The 19580-nt window shown below is 38.8% G+C and overlaps 1 protein-coding gene across 1 annotated transcript; it reads right to left on the bottom strand.

Annotated features, from left to right (window-relative positions):
- Nucleotides 1–12722: 12722 nt before the first annotated feature.
- Nucleotides 12723–13812, bottom strand: LOC146632702 (adenosine receptor A1-like). Its single transcript, XM_085354607.1, has 2 exons — nucleotides 13484–13812; nucleotides 12723–13353 (listed from the first exon to the last, which is right to left on the bottom strand). Exons 1-2 carry the CDS (start codon nucleotides 13810–13812, stop codon nucleotides 12723–12725), a joined length of 960 nt encoding a protein of 319 aa, XP_085210733.1.
- Nucleotides 13813–19580: the final 5768 nt, after the last annotated feature.

The following is a 19580-nucleotide window of genomic DNA, read 5'->3' on the forward strand; positions in this document are numbered from 1 at the left end:
AAGCAACAGGTCCCCCCATGAACTTGCAGACAAACATGATGCCATGACTGTTCAACTGGGATTACTATAATCAGCTATTCACCATCTGTGCACATTTTGTTTTGATTTTTAGCATCAACTCTGTGGAGAAACATGGAAGATGGAAATTTAAAGAGATTCAGAACAAACAAAAATGTGCAGTCTTAATTCAGGTAGGTGTAGCCGCACAGTCACACTGCATTACAAAAAGACTACTGAATCTAGAGATCTGGTTATAACCACAAGCCCTGCGATTTCCTTCCTGCTTTCATTTAAAAATAGAGATTAAAAATTAGTGTCACTATCAAAAACAAAGTGTCATTTCCTCAGCTGACCACCAGATGCTGCTGTACCCCAAGAGACAGAAAACAATGCATGAAGCAGCTGGGAGACACCAGAGGGAACATGGAGAAACTGTAATTTGATTCATCTCGACATATTTTAAAAATGACGGCTTGAATCACAAGCTGTCACATTCACAGTTAAAAAGGAGGTTTTCTTCATCATCGTGTCCCATGCGGCTGTAGCCTGAGTGCTCACAGAGGGAATGGGAGGAAATAAATCAAAGCAGAAGTGAACAATAACAAGTAATAGGAAACAAAGACGGGAAAGCACTGTGTTTTGTAGTTTTATATGGGCCAGACTCTTTGTTTTTCTGCATCACTGTGCAGCTCACACTGTCCAGACTGCTGACTGCTGAAAACGCTCTGGACTAATGGCCTTGCTGGCATTTCTGCAAATGCTTGACAGTAACATGGCAGCTGGCAGGCGGCCTAAGGAGGGCGAGTGACCTTAAGGGAGCAGCAGAGAAGCCATCACGATCTTAAAGAGACAGAAACCACGGCGTGTTTCTCACCATACAGTGTGTCTCTCACCATACAGTGTGTCTCCAGCCCATTTTATTTTTATTTTTATCACCACGAGGAAGATAGTAAACATCGTCAAAGCAATGAGAAGCAGTGTCACAGACTACACCAGAGCGGCTGTAAAAGCAGCTCTTACTATGCCAACAACTGTAACAACAAGCCTGAATGAAATGAAAACACATTAATCTTTGTTATGGTGAAATGGAGGCCATTCAAAGCAGTTGTGCAAACACTAAGCAAAGAAGATATATGTTGAAATACATATAGCTTGACCTTGGACCTGAGGAGGGGGCATGATCATGGTATTTTAGTTCACCCATGGGTTTAGTGCTGAAACAGCATGCTGGTAAGGACGTGAACCCGGTGGCACTCTAAAACCGAGTGAATCAACTCAGAGAAGGCCCATATTGCAGGAAGCACAAACAATGAAGACGAAACGGGGAAATCTGGTTTACATGAGTATATCCTCAAAGGGAAGACTGTCTGAGGAAGGTGGAAGGATAGCAAAGAAGACAATGGCAGGAGGTCTTTTCCATTCATTATAAATGGAAATATGTTATTCAGGAACAAAAATAGCAGCTTGGATTGTACAAAGATCAAACCTCTCAAGCATACAAGCACAATTCACGTACAGACATAACACAATAACTGCATTCATTTTAAGGTCTTTATGGTATCATATTTATATTCTGATTTACCGAGCTCTTCTTGCTTAGTTCTTCTTCTACTCCTCGCGTGTGGGAAAGTCCTCATCATTTCGTCACCTAAAAGTCAAGGAAAATCTCAACGAAACATTTAAACTGCTTCAGTGAATGTATACTTGCTGACATTGACTGTTACAATAGTACCCCATCTAAGCACTAATTTTAAGAACTGAGGCTGAAAAGTTAAATCATTTTAAAATGTTGCTTTTCTGTTTAGATTTTTATTTATAATGTTCAGAAATAATTTTTTAAAATGCATGGATTCCGGACAAATAATGAGACAGACTCATTGTTTTAGCTGTACACCATGATCACCCCACTGAAGGCCCATTTGATGCCAGGAAAAAACCCTGTAAACAGAGTTGTTAGTGGAAATCTTGACATATTGCTAATGCAAGAGAAAAAGCTAAACAATCCCAAACCTCTTTTAGGATTTGTAGTGAGTGTAGAGATGGCTGGGTACAAATCCATGGATACCATACTGTGTTCAGCTATAATACAGGCCACTTGAGTCCAACATGGACAAACAGACACACCTAAATGAACAAACCTCTTCATTTATGCCACTGATATATTGATTTTAGTAAAGGGTGAAACAATAAAATATCTTTCTATTTTCATAATTGAGCTTTTCCAAGGATTAAATTGATGGGAAGATTAAAAAACATGCTGAAAACCAAAGTTTGCTAAGGCACAAACATAAAAAATTGCCAAATCAATGAAGGAACAAATTAGAAACACTGGCTCTCTCAGAAGCCTCGCTAGTAGCTCATTCTTGTTTATAAAATCCTCCAAGCTGGATAATAGCAGGTCAACTAAAGGCTGTATAGCATTGAGTGTATTAACTGAAACTACCTAGCCATAACACTCTTGAAAAAGGTTAAAGGTTGACTTAGATTGTAGGTGACTAGGTGATGACAAATGTAAACAAGGGTAGAGTCCCAGTGAAGAGAGTCCTTACACATTGGCACCAACTAAACCTGTAAAAATATACAATAAACACAAAGATACACATATATGCATAGGTGAGTGTGCTTCTCATATGTGATACTTGTAAATAGCTGCGTGAAGGGTCATAGTGTTTCTTGAGTATAGATAGCAAAAGTAATACAATGTTGCAATATAGCAGGGAAGAATTCAGAATCTAGAAATTTGACACAAACTCGAGGTGTGGTCAAAAAGCAAAAAAACAGTTTATTCTTTATTTAGATTTTATAGCACAGTACTGCCCACTACTCAAAAAAGTATTAGAATAACAACTAAAACCCCTTGAGACCCAGAGCTTACTCTTAGACTATAAGAAAATCACTACTCAGGCTAAATTACTGCATCAGTAAAAACATAAACCTAATTTTTTTTGCACTTCCTGTCACTGAGTTCATTATTCTTTAATGCCAATCTGTGTAAAAGTTGCATAAAAAGCACAGTTGGAGTGCTATAAATTCTTAAGAAGGCAGCAACGTGGAGGGTCAGACGAGAATCCCGGGGCCACTTGGAGCAGAAAAGAAAAAAAGAAAAAGGCAGAGCAGCCAGGATCTTGTGCGAACTGTAACACAAGGAGTGCTGAGCCTCGTGAGAGCTTGACACACATCTGAAAAGTAGGACAAAGTATCCAGGAAAGAGTGCTGTAGCTTGCATTTCCTATTCTCTGGGTGTCTGTGATAGAGACCAGGCTTGCTTGAGCGATTCAAACCACCGTGGATCTCTAACAGATGTACTGCTGCCTTAAGGATTGAGCTGGCATGAGCTGACATTACCCTGAGAGCAGAGTAAAAGTCCTGAGAGCGGTCACTGCCCTGAGCCCCCAAGAGAGTGTGGGTGGTGGGAGAGAGTGCAAAAAGACAGCGCTCTCCTCACAGATTTGTCCTCGCTGTTCTTCTGAAACAGGCAGTGCTCTTTTGAAATGGTGCCAGCGGAGGCTGGCCCAAATCTTTGCAGCTGAAACTTTTACAAGCTCGTGAGCAGAACGGGAAAGACACAGAGTAAGATCTGTGCAAGGAGTTTGCAGCTCCTACGTCTTCCTCAGCCTGTCGAGATATAAAAAAAGCAAAGAGCCACGCTTTCTTTCTTTGACAATGTATATAGTCTTCAAGATTATCAACAGAAATGTTCTGGATCGAAGACTGCATTGGAAGAGAAAGGCTTCAAAGTATGTGTAAGAAATGAATAAAAGAAAAATGAAGACTCAGTGACGTCACTCAGGAAGCTGTCTTGGATGTTGCCTGAGGAAAGATGCATTGTCTGTGGCATTCTTGGCAGGGACACCCTCGAACATTAAACCTGTACGCTCTATTCAAGACTGGAATATGGGATTATCAAAGTGATTTTCATTTCTCGGTGAAGCTCCGTGTGCAACATTATTTTGAATCTGTTTATTTTCACAGATTGGCTGCACTGTTGCCTTTGTTTTTGCTTCATAGCTCGATGACACAGTTTGTTACTTCAGGTTGTATTGTGGTAAACACCCGAGGCCACTCATTTATTTCGCTATGTTGACAGTAAACAGGGCCTTCCACTCTCAGCTACAACAAAACTACACCAAAGTCTGAAAGGCGAACTCTGCCTTTGCTGCTTTGCTCAAAATCTGACTAAAGACACAGGCAGGTGCAGAACAACTAAAGACGTCCTGAGCGACGATGAAAATGGGAGGCATGTACTACCTGGGAATGATGCCAACTGCTGACAAAAGCCTTTAATGCTCAGCTCCAAGAGAAGCCTTTAACTCATTTGCTCTGAAATGCTACAGGAATACTGAAGTCTTTCCCAACTGTAGATAAATCTGTCAAACCTTTTGGCTTTGTTACAACACAGCATGTAAGTACTCACTTCTGATTTCTTTGCCCAAGCTTACATCTCTGTCTTTTTCTCTGCATTTCTTATCCCCTCCCAGCTGCAAATCCTACAGTAAAGTGAGATGTCTATTTGATGACACATAATCTTTGCTTCATATGGCTTTTCCCATTTAGTGTGGGGAACTTCAATTCTAAGCCACATGAAGTTTGTATATATTGTGGAACCATGTAAGTAAAATTTAGTGACTATGTGATTTGTTTGCCGAGCTCCCTTTCTCCTACTGTCTCTCTCTCTTGGCAGTAAGGCAAAAGTGGGCAGGGAGAGAGGAGGGCATGGCCCAAAAACTGCTCTCAAGCCCCAGCCCCTGTTCGAGTGGGGTTGCTTGCTGGTACACTACTCAGCCTTTCCCTAGTCTTGCAAGCAAAAGAGAGGGATGTGGAAATGTATTCTTGACTCTTTTCTAAGCCGCCTTTATTTTTCGTCTGCACCACCGCCTTATTGTTTGTTGGTGAACGCTATCCTGATCTTGACAAAAAAACAAAAACAAACCCTCAGGTATTTCTCATTTTTGATTATCTTTCTGTTTAGGCCTTGATGTTCCTCTTTGTATTCAAGCCTCCCTTTATTCATGTCTGCACTTTTACACTCCCTTTACTGTCACCTTCCACACTGTACACGTGTCTAATTCGCTTGCACCGAACACAAAGCCTAAATCTTAACCGCTACTGAGAAGGGATTTTGTTCCACATACTATTTGTTCTGCTAAATGCATTGCAAGCAAAGCTTTTGTATAAACTTACTGATGTGAGAAGTCTGTTTACGTAGCACTATTTGATAAAAACACATGCCACCAAGTAAAAAGAAATTTTAATACTGACATTACTGCCTCTTAAAGCACAAACCTGCAGCAGAAATAAAAATTCTGGCATATTTTACAGCAAGTCGTAGCCTAAAGACATTGTAACTGCAGTAGTTTGAACAAACTTTGCCCTTGGAAAAAAAAAAGTGATTATTAGCCCCACGTTTCAAACAGGAAATTCTCTGTAATAAAAAGGCAGTTGGTGCTTTTTTCTAAGAACTTTGGTGTTTGTGTTGCAGGACTGCTGCATAGATGCACGAATTCTGCAACATCAAAAAATCCCCCCGCTGCACTGTATCTGCTGTTAAACATCTATTACTGCGAAAATGAAAAAGCATCCTGTGGTTTCAATCATACAGTGAAACTAGATTATTAATGTAGTTTTCTTGAATACTGCTGTTTGACAGGCCTGTTTGAAAACCAGTATGAACCAGATCCATCTGTTGCAAGCACTGTACAATACATGAAGGGGCTTGTATTAAGGATTACAGCACTATGTTTCACATCAAGCCTCTCTGGTTTATTAGTGTTTGTTTTCAATCTTAAAAGCTATTGAAAGCAGCGTTAATAGTTTAAGTTAGTAAATCTACAGGAAAATTCATTTTTTAGACAAATTACACTCTTGCATGAATTAGACTTATGCGAATTGACTTTGTAAACATTTTGGCATGTGCTGCTTTGTTTGCATACAGTCGAGTCAGCTCTTAAGTTTGTGTTGAGTGTGTGCAACACTATTATTGCATACTGTACAGAAAGGCTGAATGAAGAAAAAAAGGAGTGGGAGGAACGCAGGGAGGATGGGCAGAAAGGGAGAGAGAGAGAACGAGAAAGAAAATGAACTTATTCCCTCCTCCCCCCAAGTTCTCCTCAAATGAACTTGCTTTGCTGCTTGATGACATGTTGTTTGGAAAGCCATATCCTCTGCTATTTGTGCTTCTCTCCTCCCCGTAATTGGAGTTACTTTGTAGTTACCAGGATCAAAGTCTCTCTTTTGGTGTTGCTTTTTTATCAAGTCGTGCCACATACACACTTCAGCTCTTCCTGTTAAAGAAAAAAATAATTTTGGGCTATAAACACCACGTCTCACTCTTTAGACATCAGCCGTTTTACACAGTCTTGAAATCAACAAAGTTACGAGCAAAAGCCATGAGAGATGGTTCACCACTATATTAGCAATTTTGTTAATATCTGTTGAATATTAAGTCAGAAAGAGGACAGATCATATAACAGTAGTTTCCTACTATTGCTAGTAAAAACTCTACTTTAAAAACACAGCCATGTGATCATTTACACTTGCAAACACTCACTGTACTGATACTAAGGAGCCAATGTTGACAAAAATATGACATTAAAGAGTATTTGCTAAGATTTCTTTTTAACCCAGGTCTCATGAGAATGTCACTGTATGTGTATATAAAGATTCATATGTGAAGCTGTTCTTAACTCAGAAGTACGTATAGCATGACAGGAACATGGCCTGCAGTTATAGACCGAGGAAAACTTCCCAGCCTGTAACAAAATATGAACCACAGACAGAAGCCTTCGAGCCTCATCGCAGTAGTAAAATACCACAAAATAAACAAACCCACTCTTGCACTTTACTTCACATTAGATGAAAATATTTTAAAAGTGCAAGTTGTCAGCATTAGCCTTTTAGCAGTGATGTAAAATGTTATTTTAGTTTAGTCCATGGTTAATGCACAATTTTCCTCAGTGGAAGTGTTTAGAATTACAAAAATAAAATTATAGTAAGTTTTCAGTAGTATCTTAAAATATCTTTACACTGCACTTTCATTGGAAAACAAAAAAAAAAGAAAAAACTGCAGCAATTCAGATACCATTGAGCTGAATGTATTAAAGAGGAAGCCGATATGTAACCACTGATAACAAACAGCAACAGCTCGTATGTTAAATAATTTTAAACACAGAATTTACTGCATTAACTGCAAATCAGCACAGCAACTCTGAACTATAGACCAACTGAAGTCCACACCAAATGTCCTTCAGATCTGGGCACATTTAATTTGTTATAGGGTCAGAGATTCAAAAACTAAAACCAGTCTAAGGGTATTCTAGCATGCTGTTGGGAGTTAGCCCTGTTCGAATCAGAAGCAGATATTTAATGGTGGTCCAGTGGGTCTACCTTGTCGCCACAAGAATGAACACCAGCGTGTGGGATTAGACCCAGAGACACTTGAACATCTCCACCTGGAGAAGAAACTCATTCCCACTCATGCATAGTGCCCTTTTCTGGCTGAGAACCATGGTTTCAAACTTGGACATGCTAATTTCTCATCCCAAGGCAGTGTAAGCAGAAGCCTAAAAAACCCACATGATCTGCAAAATGTAGAGATGGGATCCTGACCCCACCAAACCTAACACCCTCCACCTCTTGGCTGTGCCATGAAATGCTATTACTAAAAATTAACAGAATGCGAGTAAATAACACTGAATCCTCTTTCTAAAAGAATTGCTCAATCCTTTTAGCAAGTACTTCTTGTAAGAAATTGAAAAAAGTCAGCTATTTGATTTTCAGTTGACATGAAATATGTTTTAATATAAAGACATACTGCCCACAAGATGTATATTCACTCTTTTTACTTTAGTTTAAACAGGATCAGGATGGACTCACACAAAAAATAAATACCTGTTCAACATATGGACGAAGCATGCTTATGGAACAATGGACCTTTCTTTAGTAGTATACACCTAGCTCACATAGCCGGCAATGCACTGAGCATCTGGCAGCAGGCTACACCACCATACCTTACTGTGTGGCATCACAACCCTTGTCTGACATGGCATTCTCTGATTGCTTGGCTGCCAACACTCTCCTCCCCCCTCAGTTATGGGCTCTGCCATGCTGCATCCACGACATCACCCACTTTTGTCTCACTGAGATTCAGCTTGGAGGGCAGACAATGCCCATTTCTTGGCACAAAACATTGGAAGGAGCAGCATAGGAGAACCCAGATCAGTCCCCGACACTCATGCCCTGTATTCCGCAAATCATCACGGACCAGCGCCAGTTTGAAATGGGTATTTTTTATGCATTATTATTGCCTAAATACTCAGTTGTTTGCTATCTGAGCATTTGACAACACAGATTTCGTTAAGAAGTCGTAAGTTTGCTGCTGTGAAATGAGCTTCTCTGGGCATATATACATACCCGAGGCAAAAGAGAATAACTGTGTCAGTGATATACTGATTGGAATGCTAATTGTTCTGAGTATCAGATAAAAGTTATGGATGAACAACAGAGCAGCCATTTCCCCTTGATCTGCAGCTTGTGAATAAGACTATTTTAAAGTGTCACTTCCGGTTGTAAAAAGCGAAATTCTTCTAAGAAACATATGAGTCTAAACGGTCACATATCATGTTACATTATGCAGGTGGGGTGCTAGTTTATCATGCTGACTGAATGGAAGAAATGGTGCAAGTTATATTATTACTGTAAACAGATGTTAAACCTAGCTATAAATTATTAGTGAATCGTATAGTGATAGTTGGTCACAACACAAATTTGACAAATTTGTTCTTGCTTTCTCTCCATCCCCTCTGCATTGGCCAGCCAGTTAGAAGAATCTGGTACCATTAAGCATCTGATTAATTCATCATCTCAGTTAATGCCACTCACTCCCTCAAGCCCCAGTGAGCATGCCCTGTCACCACAGCCACACAGACTGCCAAAACATTTCAATCACTGTTGACATTAATTGGGCCAAAGAGGAATTCAGAATGTTAATGAGCAGCCAAGCAGCTTTTCAGTGACCACCGTTCACATGCAAATTTATGCAAAATGTTCCAGCCTTTGCACGGTCTGGTCATCTACCACAACACTGCCTGGGCTGAGCTGTTTCGACCAAAGCATGGTTCTGTCTGGACTTGGACAGCTCCACCCAGCTTGTGCCCCAGACTCCAGCTGGCACAGTAAAGAAACTTCTTTCTCAGTGGCTTTAAATTGGCTGACTGAGCAAAAAGGGCAATTTTGAGAAGTCAAACCTTCCGTTTCTCTACTAAAGACCCCCCCCCCACACACACACACAACAACCACCACCAAAAACACCCAAGAACAACCAATTTACATTGCTCTTTGTACATTCCCCAACATTGTTTGGAGAGGTCTATATTTTCAAGAATTGCCAAACAGCTCCCTAAAATGGCTGAGGTACAGCCATTTTTCTTCCTTCGTTATGCATTACTTTCTGGTTGTAGAGATGGAGGGAAGCAAACTATAAAAAAAAGACATGATTATAAAGAACTTGGTTTTTCTAGTTGTCTTGAATTATGGACAAATTATTATAAACTTTTGTCTTACTTTATGTGCTATTTTTTTTTTATTAACTTTAATTACACAGGGTAACATGTCTGTCACATTTCAGTCTTTAACACTTGTCAAATATATTTCATATGTCAAGAGCCAGTAGTCAGATACAGGATATCAGTTACGCAAACACAGCAGCTCTATAATGAACTAGGCCTTGATTTTAGAGCTTAGGTTACAGTGGAATGTGGAAATGAAGCTAGAAAGTAATTCTTGGTAAATCTGCTACCATACTACATCATTCTGTGGTATCAGTGTATTTAATCGATGTAGTCAGTCGAAAAATGAAGAAACGACACTAAAATATTTCAGCAACTGTTTTTCCGAGGTGAATACTGACATCTAAAAACGTGTGTTTTTTCTCTTTGTCTCACAGTTTGACTGTCACATTTTCTACTGCTACGTGAAAAACTATCTGTCCTTAAGGTTGAGGTAGTAGATTGAATAGTTGTGGGGTTTACATCCTCCTTTTGAGATAACTATACAATCTACTGTCTTTCCTAAGGAAACAGGTTAATCTGCGGAGATGCCAAATCCTATGTGCACGAGAAGCTCCCTGGATAAAGGAACGCATCACTTATGAAAATACAAATAATCTACCCACACCTGTTTAAAGACAACTGCAGTCCAAAGAAAGACTGTCATTTAATTATGTAATCGAACAGTAGAACCTGTCTACCCTTTCTAATTGGTGTATACTGACCAAAGCCTTGTTATTAAGGCTTTTCATTTGGGTTTGAAGTTGAGCCTAGCAAGGTGAGGTAGTAGGTTGTATAGTTTGTGGGATGGACTCAATCCTATTCAGGTGATAACTATACAGCCTATTACCTTCCTTGAGAGGTACAATAAGTGCTTGAAGGAGCCACTCTGATGCCATCTTGTGGCAAAAAGACTATTATAGCTCCACAAATGATCTTAACTTTGGGACCTGTATTGTATTTTAACCTGCATTGTATATATCTGATATAGTAATAACAGATTTACAGAATAAAAAACAGGCATATTTTCACTTGACAAGTTGATTTTAAATGAGCTGCAATATAATTCAATGACAAAATGTATAGCTTAAAGAACGCATTTCAATGAGCAAATGTTAGCCATCTAATTTCCAGTATGACTTCAGATTTGTAAAACAATTTCTTTGACAGAATATGTAAATCCACAAGTATTTAATATCCAGTGTCACATTAGGGAATTTGTATTACGTTGATATTAATACTGTCAGAAAGATCACAGTAAAAGTTTTACATGAACAAAATTTTGCATTTTGCAACTTAGTGGAAGAACTATGCAACATTAGGTTAGCAGACGGGTAAACTGAAAAAGCAATTCTTGATAATATCGCAACTAACCACAAAGTAACAAAAGATACAAGACCTATACATAAAAAAGAAGAACTCGAAGCTCTGTTTCCCATGTTTGCCTTCTAAGCTATAATTTTTTTCAGGTTCTTTAAAATATGTTTGCAAAGATATAAGGAAAGTTTGTATAGAATAGATCTGTACTATAGACTCAAAGAGAAGAATACTGCCAAGAATATTGATACTGCCAGTTGAGTCTGATGAGTTTTAATGTACAGTAATTTACACAGTGATACATATAAAATAATCGTACTGATTGTCTGAAGTTGTTTTCATTACATTTATTATCCAAAATCAGTATCCGGGGTCTGCATCTGAGGGCTAAGGGGAAAGTAGTCTGAGTTATGTATGTATATACCCCTCTTTTTTTTAATCCCTGTCTTTACTGGCTTGCATTTTTTATAGAAACATGTAGATGTCAATGTAAATGCCCGCCTAAAGGAAACATTTCTAAATAAACATATCTGAAAACATTATCCAAAATCAGTTACTATAATAAAATTTATAATAAAATTAAAAGGTTGTACATTGAATTTTTTCCTTAAACCTAGCATAATCATTTCTTTATTAAGTCCTGATGGTTGAACTATATATATATATATATATATCTATATATCTATCTATATATATATATATATATATATATATATATATATATATATATATATATATATATATATATATAAAATGACGCATCAGTGGCTTAAGAATTTTATAAATGTTCCTCCATTTTCATTTCATTTTAATGAATTGAATATTTTACTGCCAAGCAGTGTCATTATCAAGGTCTGGAGATGTGGGTACTGAAGGTACTGAAGATGTGAGTGCTGACAGACATAACATGATGAATTGCACACTCTAAAAAAGCTATACTCTGCACAGCAAATTGCTGCAAAACTGATTGGACAGCGCTGCTGCATACTGCAAACGCAACCCAGGAGTTTCTGAAGGCAAAGAAATGTCATTCTTCAATTCTGAAGTCAATGATTTTTTAGTTTAATAAAAGTCAGAACTCAGGCATCAGTTACCCCTACACAATTCCATTTTATTTTACTTTAACTACCACTTCAAAGAACAGTGAATATAATTTTCGAACAGAATACACTGTCTGTTGATATTAATGGAGAGTCTTCATATCAACATATGACGAACTAGAACTTGAACAGAAACAGAGAAAGAGTGATATGAAACTTTATCTAAAAACTTAACTTTAAAAACAAGAGGAAGTTGGTCTTTTTTTCTGCACCAGTTTACACAATATAGACAGAAACATGTGCTTTACATCTGTACACACTAGGGCTATCTCTAAAACAACTCAGCAGTAAGCTACAGCAAATATTTAAAGCTTTGGCTAGATAGTGAAACTGCTATATTAAAAAAAAATGTTTAGTCCCCTAGTTGGCCTTAATGAAGTGAACTAAAGCGGCATCATTACTAGTTTAAATGACATGGACTCCAAGGATGTAAGCTGAGATGGATTAAATTTCCACATTTAAAAGAAACTAATATTTAGTGTGCCCAGTGACAGACTGGCAACCTGTCCAGGGGGTACTGCCACCCCTTTCCCTATAACAGCTGGGATCTTGTGACCCTGAATTGGATAAGAGAATAGATGGATGGATGAAAATTTAAAACTGAATACCTAGCAAACATATGAGTATCTAAATAATATAATATTTGGTTCTAGGCCTGACACACACCAAGGTAATCATCAACTCACTGGTTTTAATACATACATTTCAAAAGCCAATCAAATTTGATCCCTAATAAAATAGAATCAAACAAGGACGTCAGCCTTCATTCATTTTGGGCCAGACTATCATTGTTACTGCTGGACTTGTCTGTTGTCTGGCTTATCTGTGATTCCTGCTTTTCTGTTCCACATGAAATGCACTCTTTCCAGATCTTTAGATATGCTCTTTTGATTTTTTGTATTTTGAATGCATAGACAACTGGGTTGACAGCTGAGTTAGCATGAGAGAGCACAATCCCAACATTAAAAGCTTGTTTTGGTACCTCACTATTTCCAAAGTGCTGAATACAGTTCATTATGTGGAGAGGGAGCCAGCACAGGGCAAACAAGGCCAGTACCAGAAACAGAGATCCCGCCAGCTGTTTCTCTTTCCTTAAGTAATTGTAAGAATTTCGGGCATGGCTCCCTGGTTTGTCTCGAAGGCTTCTTCTGATTGTGCAAAACACATAGATGTATAAAGCAGTCATTACCAACAGAGGCGTCAATGTGCAGAGAAAAAAGTTGAAATAAACCAGGTATGACATTGGGATGACATCTGTAAACTTGCAAGTTGTATAATTTAAAGTTTCATTCTCGTGCCATCCAAACATAGGAGTAAAGCTGAGAGGAATTGCAGCAAGCCAACATGCTGCTACCACACAACAAGAGAGTCTGTGTGTTACAGTCCTTTTGTACCTATAAGTAAAAAAAATTCCTATTAGTTTCAAACTAATTGTAGTTATTTTTAATTACATAAAGTTTTCATAAAGTTATTAGTATGGTGAATGCTTATAAATTAAAGATCTGGTTATGCAGGCCATCCTACCTGATAGGGATACACACCCGAAGGAAACGGTCTACAGCAATAGCTGCAAGGCACAGAACTGAAACAAAAGTCAGCAGGATGACCACACAGCTGATGAAGAGACAGGTCTTGAATGAAGTCTTCACTCGTTCATCCACCACTACAGCCAATGGTATTGCCACACAACCTACTAGAAAATCAGCCACAGCCAGCGAGACAATAAGGCAGAAGGTTGTCTGCTGAATGTTTCTACTGATCCAAAGGGCCAAAATTACCAGCATGTTACCCAGACAGCAAATAACAGCAATGAGCACTTCCACCACGGTATAAATAGTGTCTTCCTCCTTCATTGTGCGTCCAGTCTGGTTGGTGTGTGCAGGTTAATGGTGCAGCTGCATTATGTGCAAAAAGACTATTATCACCACATCTCCTTCCGGTGAAACATTTGAGGAAGTTTTTTTTCTTAACTTTCAATGAGGCTTGTTTTTTTCTTGATGTTTGACCACACACTAAGGTTTTGCATGGTTTTCAATATGCATGTTTTAACGAATGTCTGGTTGCACTTTAATATTTTTCTGGCCTAACAAAAAAGAAAAAGAAACCAAACTGTAGGCATGTTGCATTATGTGGTTTAGAAAAACAGTTTAAAAAAAGAACCCTCATAGTCTTTCTGCTGAGAGGAAATGAGATATATGCTGATAACAACTTGGCCACATTATACTAAAAACATCTGCTAATAATTATTATAAGTTTACAGAAGCAGCTTTATGTTATATTAGATAAATTACAGGTTTAGCAAAATATAGCAACATAAATATTTTGTCACTCTGTTAGGGAGTCCTTGTTTTGAAAATATCATTCTAGAGCCTGAATGGGTAAGGTGACCAACCCTTAAACAGACCATAAATAAGGTTAGACAAATATGTGATTTTACAACAACTCTCCCCTAAGCTGACAGGAGAGTTGCTGACTGGTATTGGCCAATATGCTTAAAAATGTCATAATGTGAAGTATCAGTACAAATTTTTAACAGTGAAACAGATCTGTACTAAAAACAATTTATTTAAATTACAAAAATGCAGTATAAGAAACTATGTATACTGTGAGCATGCATGGTGACAGTTAAAAAAAAACAAAAAAAACATGTTTTGGGAAGTGAGTGATTCTCTCTCTGCTGCAAGTATGTGGTTATAATATAACACATAAAGCCAGAGCACTGTAAAGTGCAGGAGGGGTTCTTTAATTTACCCTAAACCGCCATAACCAGTGTACCAGTCATCTAAATGTACCATGTTCATTGCACCAGTTATTAGGGTCATGCAATATCATACTGTCCATGAAAATACCAATATAAATGTTATGTAACATGCAAGTGCCATGTTGCTATAACAACACCATGCCTTTGTGCTCCCTAGTAAGTGTGCACGACGAGACAAGCCTAGTCGTCAGGGCTTGTCTGAAAGTAACAGCCACAAGGGAGTCTCCAATAATGATAAAAAGTGAGCTACTTCAACAACCCTCAGTTTTATTATGTGACGTTATCATGCACCTCCTGACAAGTGACCAGTTGAATCTATTTGCAAAACTAAAGCATTAAGCATTATGTTATACTTCTATTTAAAATGTCCAGGGAAAGCACTAGACCTAGGCTACCTTTGACTCATACCGTGTGTCTCTACTGTTGCACTATAATGCTGCTGCTTGCACATTGTTTCAATAAACAACAGTTCTGAACACATTTCCATTATTGTTCATTTAACATAAATAATAATGCAAGTATTTAATGGCTGAGCACAAAACTGTCAGGATCTGTGTGCAGCAAGCAGGAAAGTAGGCCCCAAATGCAGACTCGTGAAAGTGAAACTTAAGCTAAAAACCCACAGCTTTATTTTTGGCATAGGTCAAAACAAAACCTGAACTGGGGCAGCTAGAAATTGAGTTAGAAACAGAGCACACAAGCCAGACTGAGGGTGTGAAAAATCAATGCAACAATGAATAGGAACACACGCAGACACTTCAAAATACTACTCTTCTTAATTTATTAAAATATTTAGATCCAAGTTTAATATTTAATATTACAGTTTGCCTTTTCTTAGAAGCTAAAATACTGCTTGACTGTCAATAACATTGTTTGTAATGCAATGAAGAACCAGCATATCAACCCTGAGTGATCAGTTGATCTGGGTTAAACTATACCTCAACTTTAAAAATATAAAAACAAAGCCCGCTCCAAGAAAACAATATTGTACATTCAAGGTAGGGTATAAAGCAGATTCTAGACCCATAGGCTGTCTCTTGTGTTCTGCATTAATTAGTATTTTTCAGAGTAGGAAATAAGTACAACTAGCATCTTGCTAATGCTATTAGCATAACATTAGCTATCTTATTTTCAAAATCAGACTTTTTCCAAATATCCAAAATACATAAAATTTAAATTGGCATTCTGGTCTACATATAAATACATAAAATGCGACAATATTTGCGAACAGTTAAGTAGTGTCACATCGAAACGTCAGGAGACGGTAGGGTTGCCAACTCCCTGAAAAATAAATAAGGGACACCTCGTGGCCAGGGCCGGGCGACCCAGTTGTCTTCACCCTTCCCAGTGTGGTGAATTTTCTAGCTCTTTTTTTGTGTGTGAAATTATTTTTTTAACCCTTTGACTTGAATTTGATTTAAGTAGATGTGTATTCTTTGTGATATGAACACATGTGAAACAAATGATCATTTAGCCATTTATTTTTAGCTCAAAATGACAACATTAACACAGTAAAACAGGTCTCTTTCTTAAACAGAAGCCTGTCATGCTTAACTTTTGAGAATATAAGTAAATCTTTCTTTAAAAGAACTCTGTCCTGCTTAACTTAAAATAATAGAAAACAATAGAAAGAAAAACATTCTTGTAACAGTGCACATTTAGTGCATTTAGTACAATCGGCTTCAGTTGAAATATTATTTCAGCTTTTCTAATGCTAATCAGCTGCTCCTGTTTGTAAACCCGCTTGTTCCCATGATTACGCATCTTAACTCATCATCATTATTCATCTATGTATTACTTTTATGTAGTAGTCATCTATTTGTTGTAATCATCTATCCTTGCAGTTGTTTATTACACAAAATAAATTATATTATCACACTTCTGGCCACATAGCGCTGATATTCATTGCACATGCCCATATTAACTTTTTCCAGCCAGGTGTTTTCCTTTTCCCATTCTTCCCTTTCTCTGAGGGGAACAAACATTGCTGCTCTAATGCTGGGCTCACACTGTGCGGTTTTAGGCCCATTTTGAGCCGATTTTTGACCGATTTTGGCCTTCATCGTGCATCGTGTAGTATACGTGGGGTAACGAGAAGTGATTAACACCTCACGACCAGCTCCCGATCATCAATCGCTCGTGAGGGTCTCATCACAGCCGCTCACACTGCTCGCGCGCAAACACGTAAACGTTGGTGTAAAAGACGGAGCAGCACGGCTGTGCAGCGTGTGATCTGGACACAAGCGATGGAGGCACAACTTGTAGAACTTTGGAAAGCTCATCCGAGCCTTTTCGATGTGGCATCACAAAATTATCACGACCACAACAACCGTGAAAACAGTTGGATTTACACTGCTGCTCAATCACAGCTGCCTGATCATGTTTTTCATTAGCAATTTAGCAAAGTTGATGGTGGTGGTGTGTGTGTCTGTGTGAGTGTAAGACGGAGAGAGAGAGCGCGACAGATTTTCTGTTATAACCTTCGTGTTATGGAGGCACAGTGTGAGCACTCAGGTCGCATCAGAGCATCGGGCGGTATAGTGTGAGACCTGCATCGTGACCTACCAACTTCTAACCCCTGCGAGTCAATCGTGCAGTTTGAGCAGGAGCTGAATAACGTGACTGAAAAAATCGCACAGTGTCTGCCCAGCTTTAGGTGTACTGTCGTCCGAGACTTGCACCGCCGTGTCGGCGTTTGTTTCCCTGTTGGCCATGCTTCTTGTTGTGGTCATCTGTTGTCTTCCGGTATTTTCTCCGTAAGCGACCTTTCCTCGACCAATGAGATGAGCGGTAATCTGAATTGTCATACTCGAATTGTCATAAGTGTGCTGTCAGCTCATTGGTCACAAAGCAGGAGAGGGGCTGGGAATTATGTTTTCAAACAAAGCGTTAATTCCATTAAAAGTTATAGACTACTTTTGATTCTCACTGTATTACGGGACAAAGTGCGTCCCTTATTAGCTCAATACGGGACGTGTACTTTTGTTTCGAAATACGGGACGATTCCGTATTTTAAGGGACGGTTGGCAACCCTAGGAGACGGATTAAACAAACGATATTGCTAATAGTTGCATGAAAGATTTAGGAGTCTTTCATAAATAAAAACTAACTTACCAGTTTGTGTTAGCGTGGAACAACAATCCAGAAAGCAAAATGAAATTTTCTTGAAATCAGTAACCAGATTAATCCTCCATTAATACTATTGTCATTGGTCTGTACCATTCCTTCAAGTCTCCCAATCAACCCCCCCCCCCACAAAGAAAAAATAGTGAGTGTATAAACAGGTTCTGCAGTGTATTTACCCTTTACAGGTTTCACTCAGGTGCAGATGTGTATCTTTGCGTGAGCACAAAGAGGATGAACAGTGCTCTGAAGAGTGAGAAACAGAAGCGACCTATGGGGACTTATGTTTTTTTTTTTGGCAGCCTTTACATAGAGCCTAAGGTGTACAATCAAACTAAGAGGTGAATAAATTATTGTTCCTCCCTTTGAAACAACAGTGGCCACAGTGATAACTGGTAACATAAGTGGTAACTACAGGACTTTTAACCTCTGACCAATTATTTGGAACATCTGTTCATTTTTGTGGCCATTTTTCTAGTTCAGGGTCATGGGGGATTGAAGTCTACCCCAGCTATAAGGCAGGGTACATCCTGGGCAGGTCACCAGTCTGTCAAAGGGCTAAATGGGAACACAGACTATGAGTTGCAAACAGTGTTAGGGAGTAACAGAAGACACGTACTGGAGCTACGTATTTAAAATACAAAATATGAGTAACTCTATTCCGTTACAGTTACCGTTTAAAAAGGTGGTATTCAGAATACAGTTACTTTGCTGAAATAAAAGGATTACACAGCAGTCTTTTCCTGTTTCATATGTTAGGCTATGCCCTCTCTATTTCTGGTAATTCCACGCTGGTGGAAACCCAAACAAAACACGCATTAAGAGGCTCTAATGCCTGGGTCTTAATCTCGCAGCCCATGTCACCTCTACTTGCGGCCCGCATAATGACGTGAGGAATATTTTTTTTAATTATTGTTATTGTTCAAAAAATTATTTAATATGAAGACAATAGGCAGAGTGTTACAGGCATATCCCCAAAGAATGTAGCCTCATGGGCAGTGTAGTCCAGTTGTAAGTAAGCTATTCAGACTCGACTGTATATTGTGTTTGTGTTTTTCTCTGAAACAATAAGTTCCGTTGGAGCAGCCTTTCAACGCCTCTCTCTGTCTAGTTTTCGGCTGCAAGCCCAACACAGAACCTGACATATTAGCCAGAGGTCCCTTTATATGTTTCGGAGCTGCGGACCTGTTTTATTTGAAAAGTAACCTTCCCAACACTGGTTGCAAACGCATAATCTCTGTACTAGTGTTGTGATGGTCGCGAACGAAACGGCTCTTAGAGGCCGGCTCTTTGAGGGAAGGAGGGGAGTGTTTTTCTTTCTTTCTCTCACCCTCTCACTTTTTTTTTGCTACACGAACCTTGTGTTTGCTGAGCAGAGGGGGGGTGGGGTGGTAGTTACACTCAGGGTAGCACAGGAACAGAGCGGGAGTTAAGAGAAAGAGAGCCAGGCGCAACAACAAGAGATAACATTGTCACATTAGAAAGGTATAGTAAAGAAAATGGGTGACACTAAGAAAAGAAGCAAAATCTGGAACCATTTAAATTTTATTGACAATACAAAGGCAGAGTGTAGAGTCTGCAAGAAAAGGATATCAGATAGAGCCGGCTCCACAAATAACCTGCACTGGCACCTGAAAACTGTCCACCCATCAGTGCAATGAGAAGATGAAACAGAGTCTGTTGAGTGTGATATTAATGAAGGTGCCAGTGTATCTACTGCAACTGTTGATGCTGCTG

Source organism: Diplotaxodon limnothrissa, linkage group LG5 (genome assembly GCF_057381915.1).
Source record: "Diplotaxodon limnothrissa isolate DT_005_m linkage group LG5, D_limnothrissa_male_GT1.1, whole genome shotgun sequence".
NCBI lineage: Eukaryota > Metazoa > Chordata > Actinopteri > Cichliformes > Cichlidae > Diplotaxodon > Diplotaxodon limnothrissa.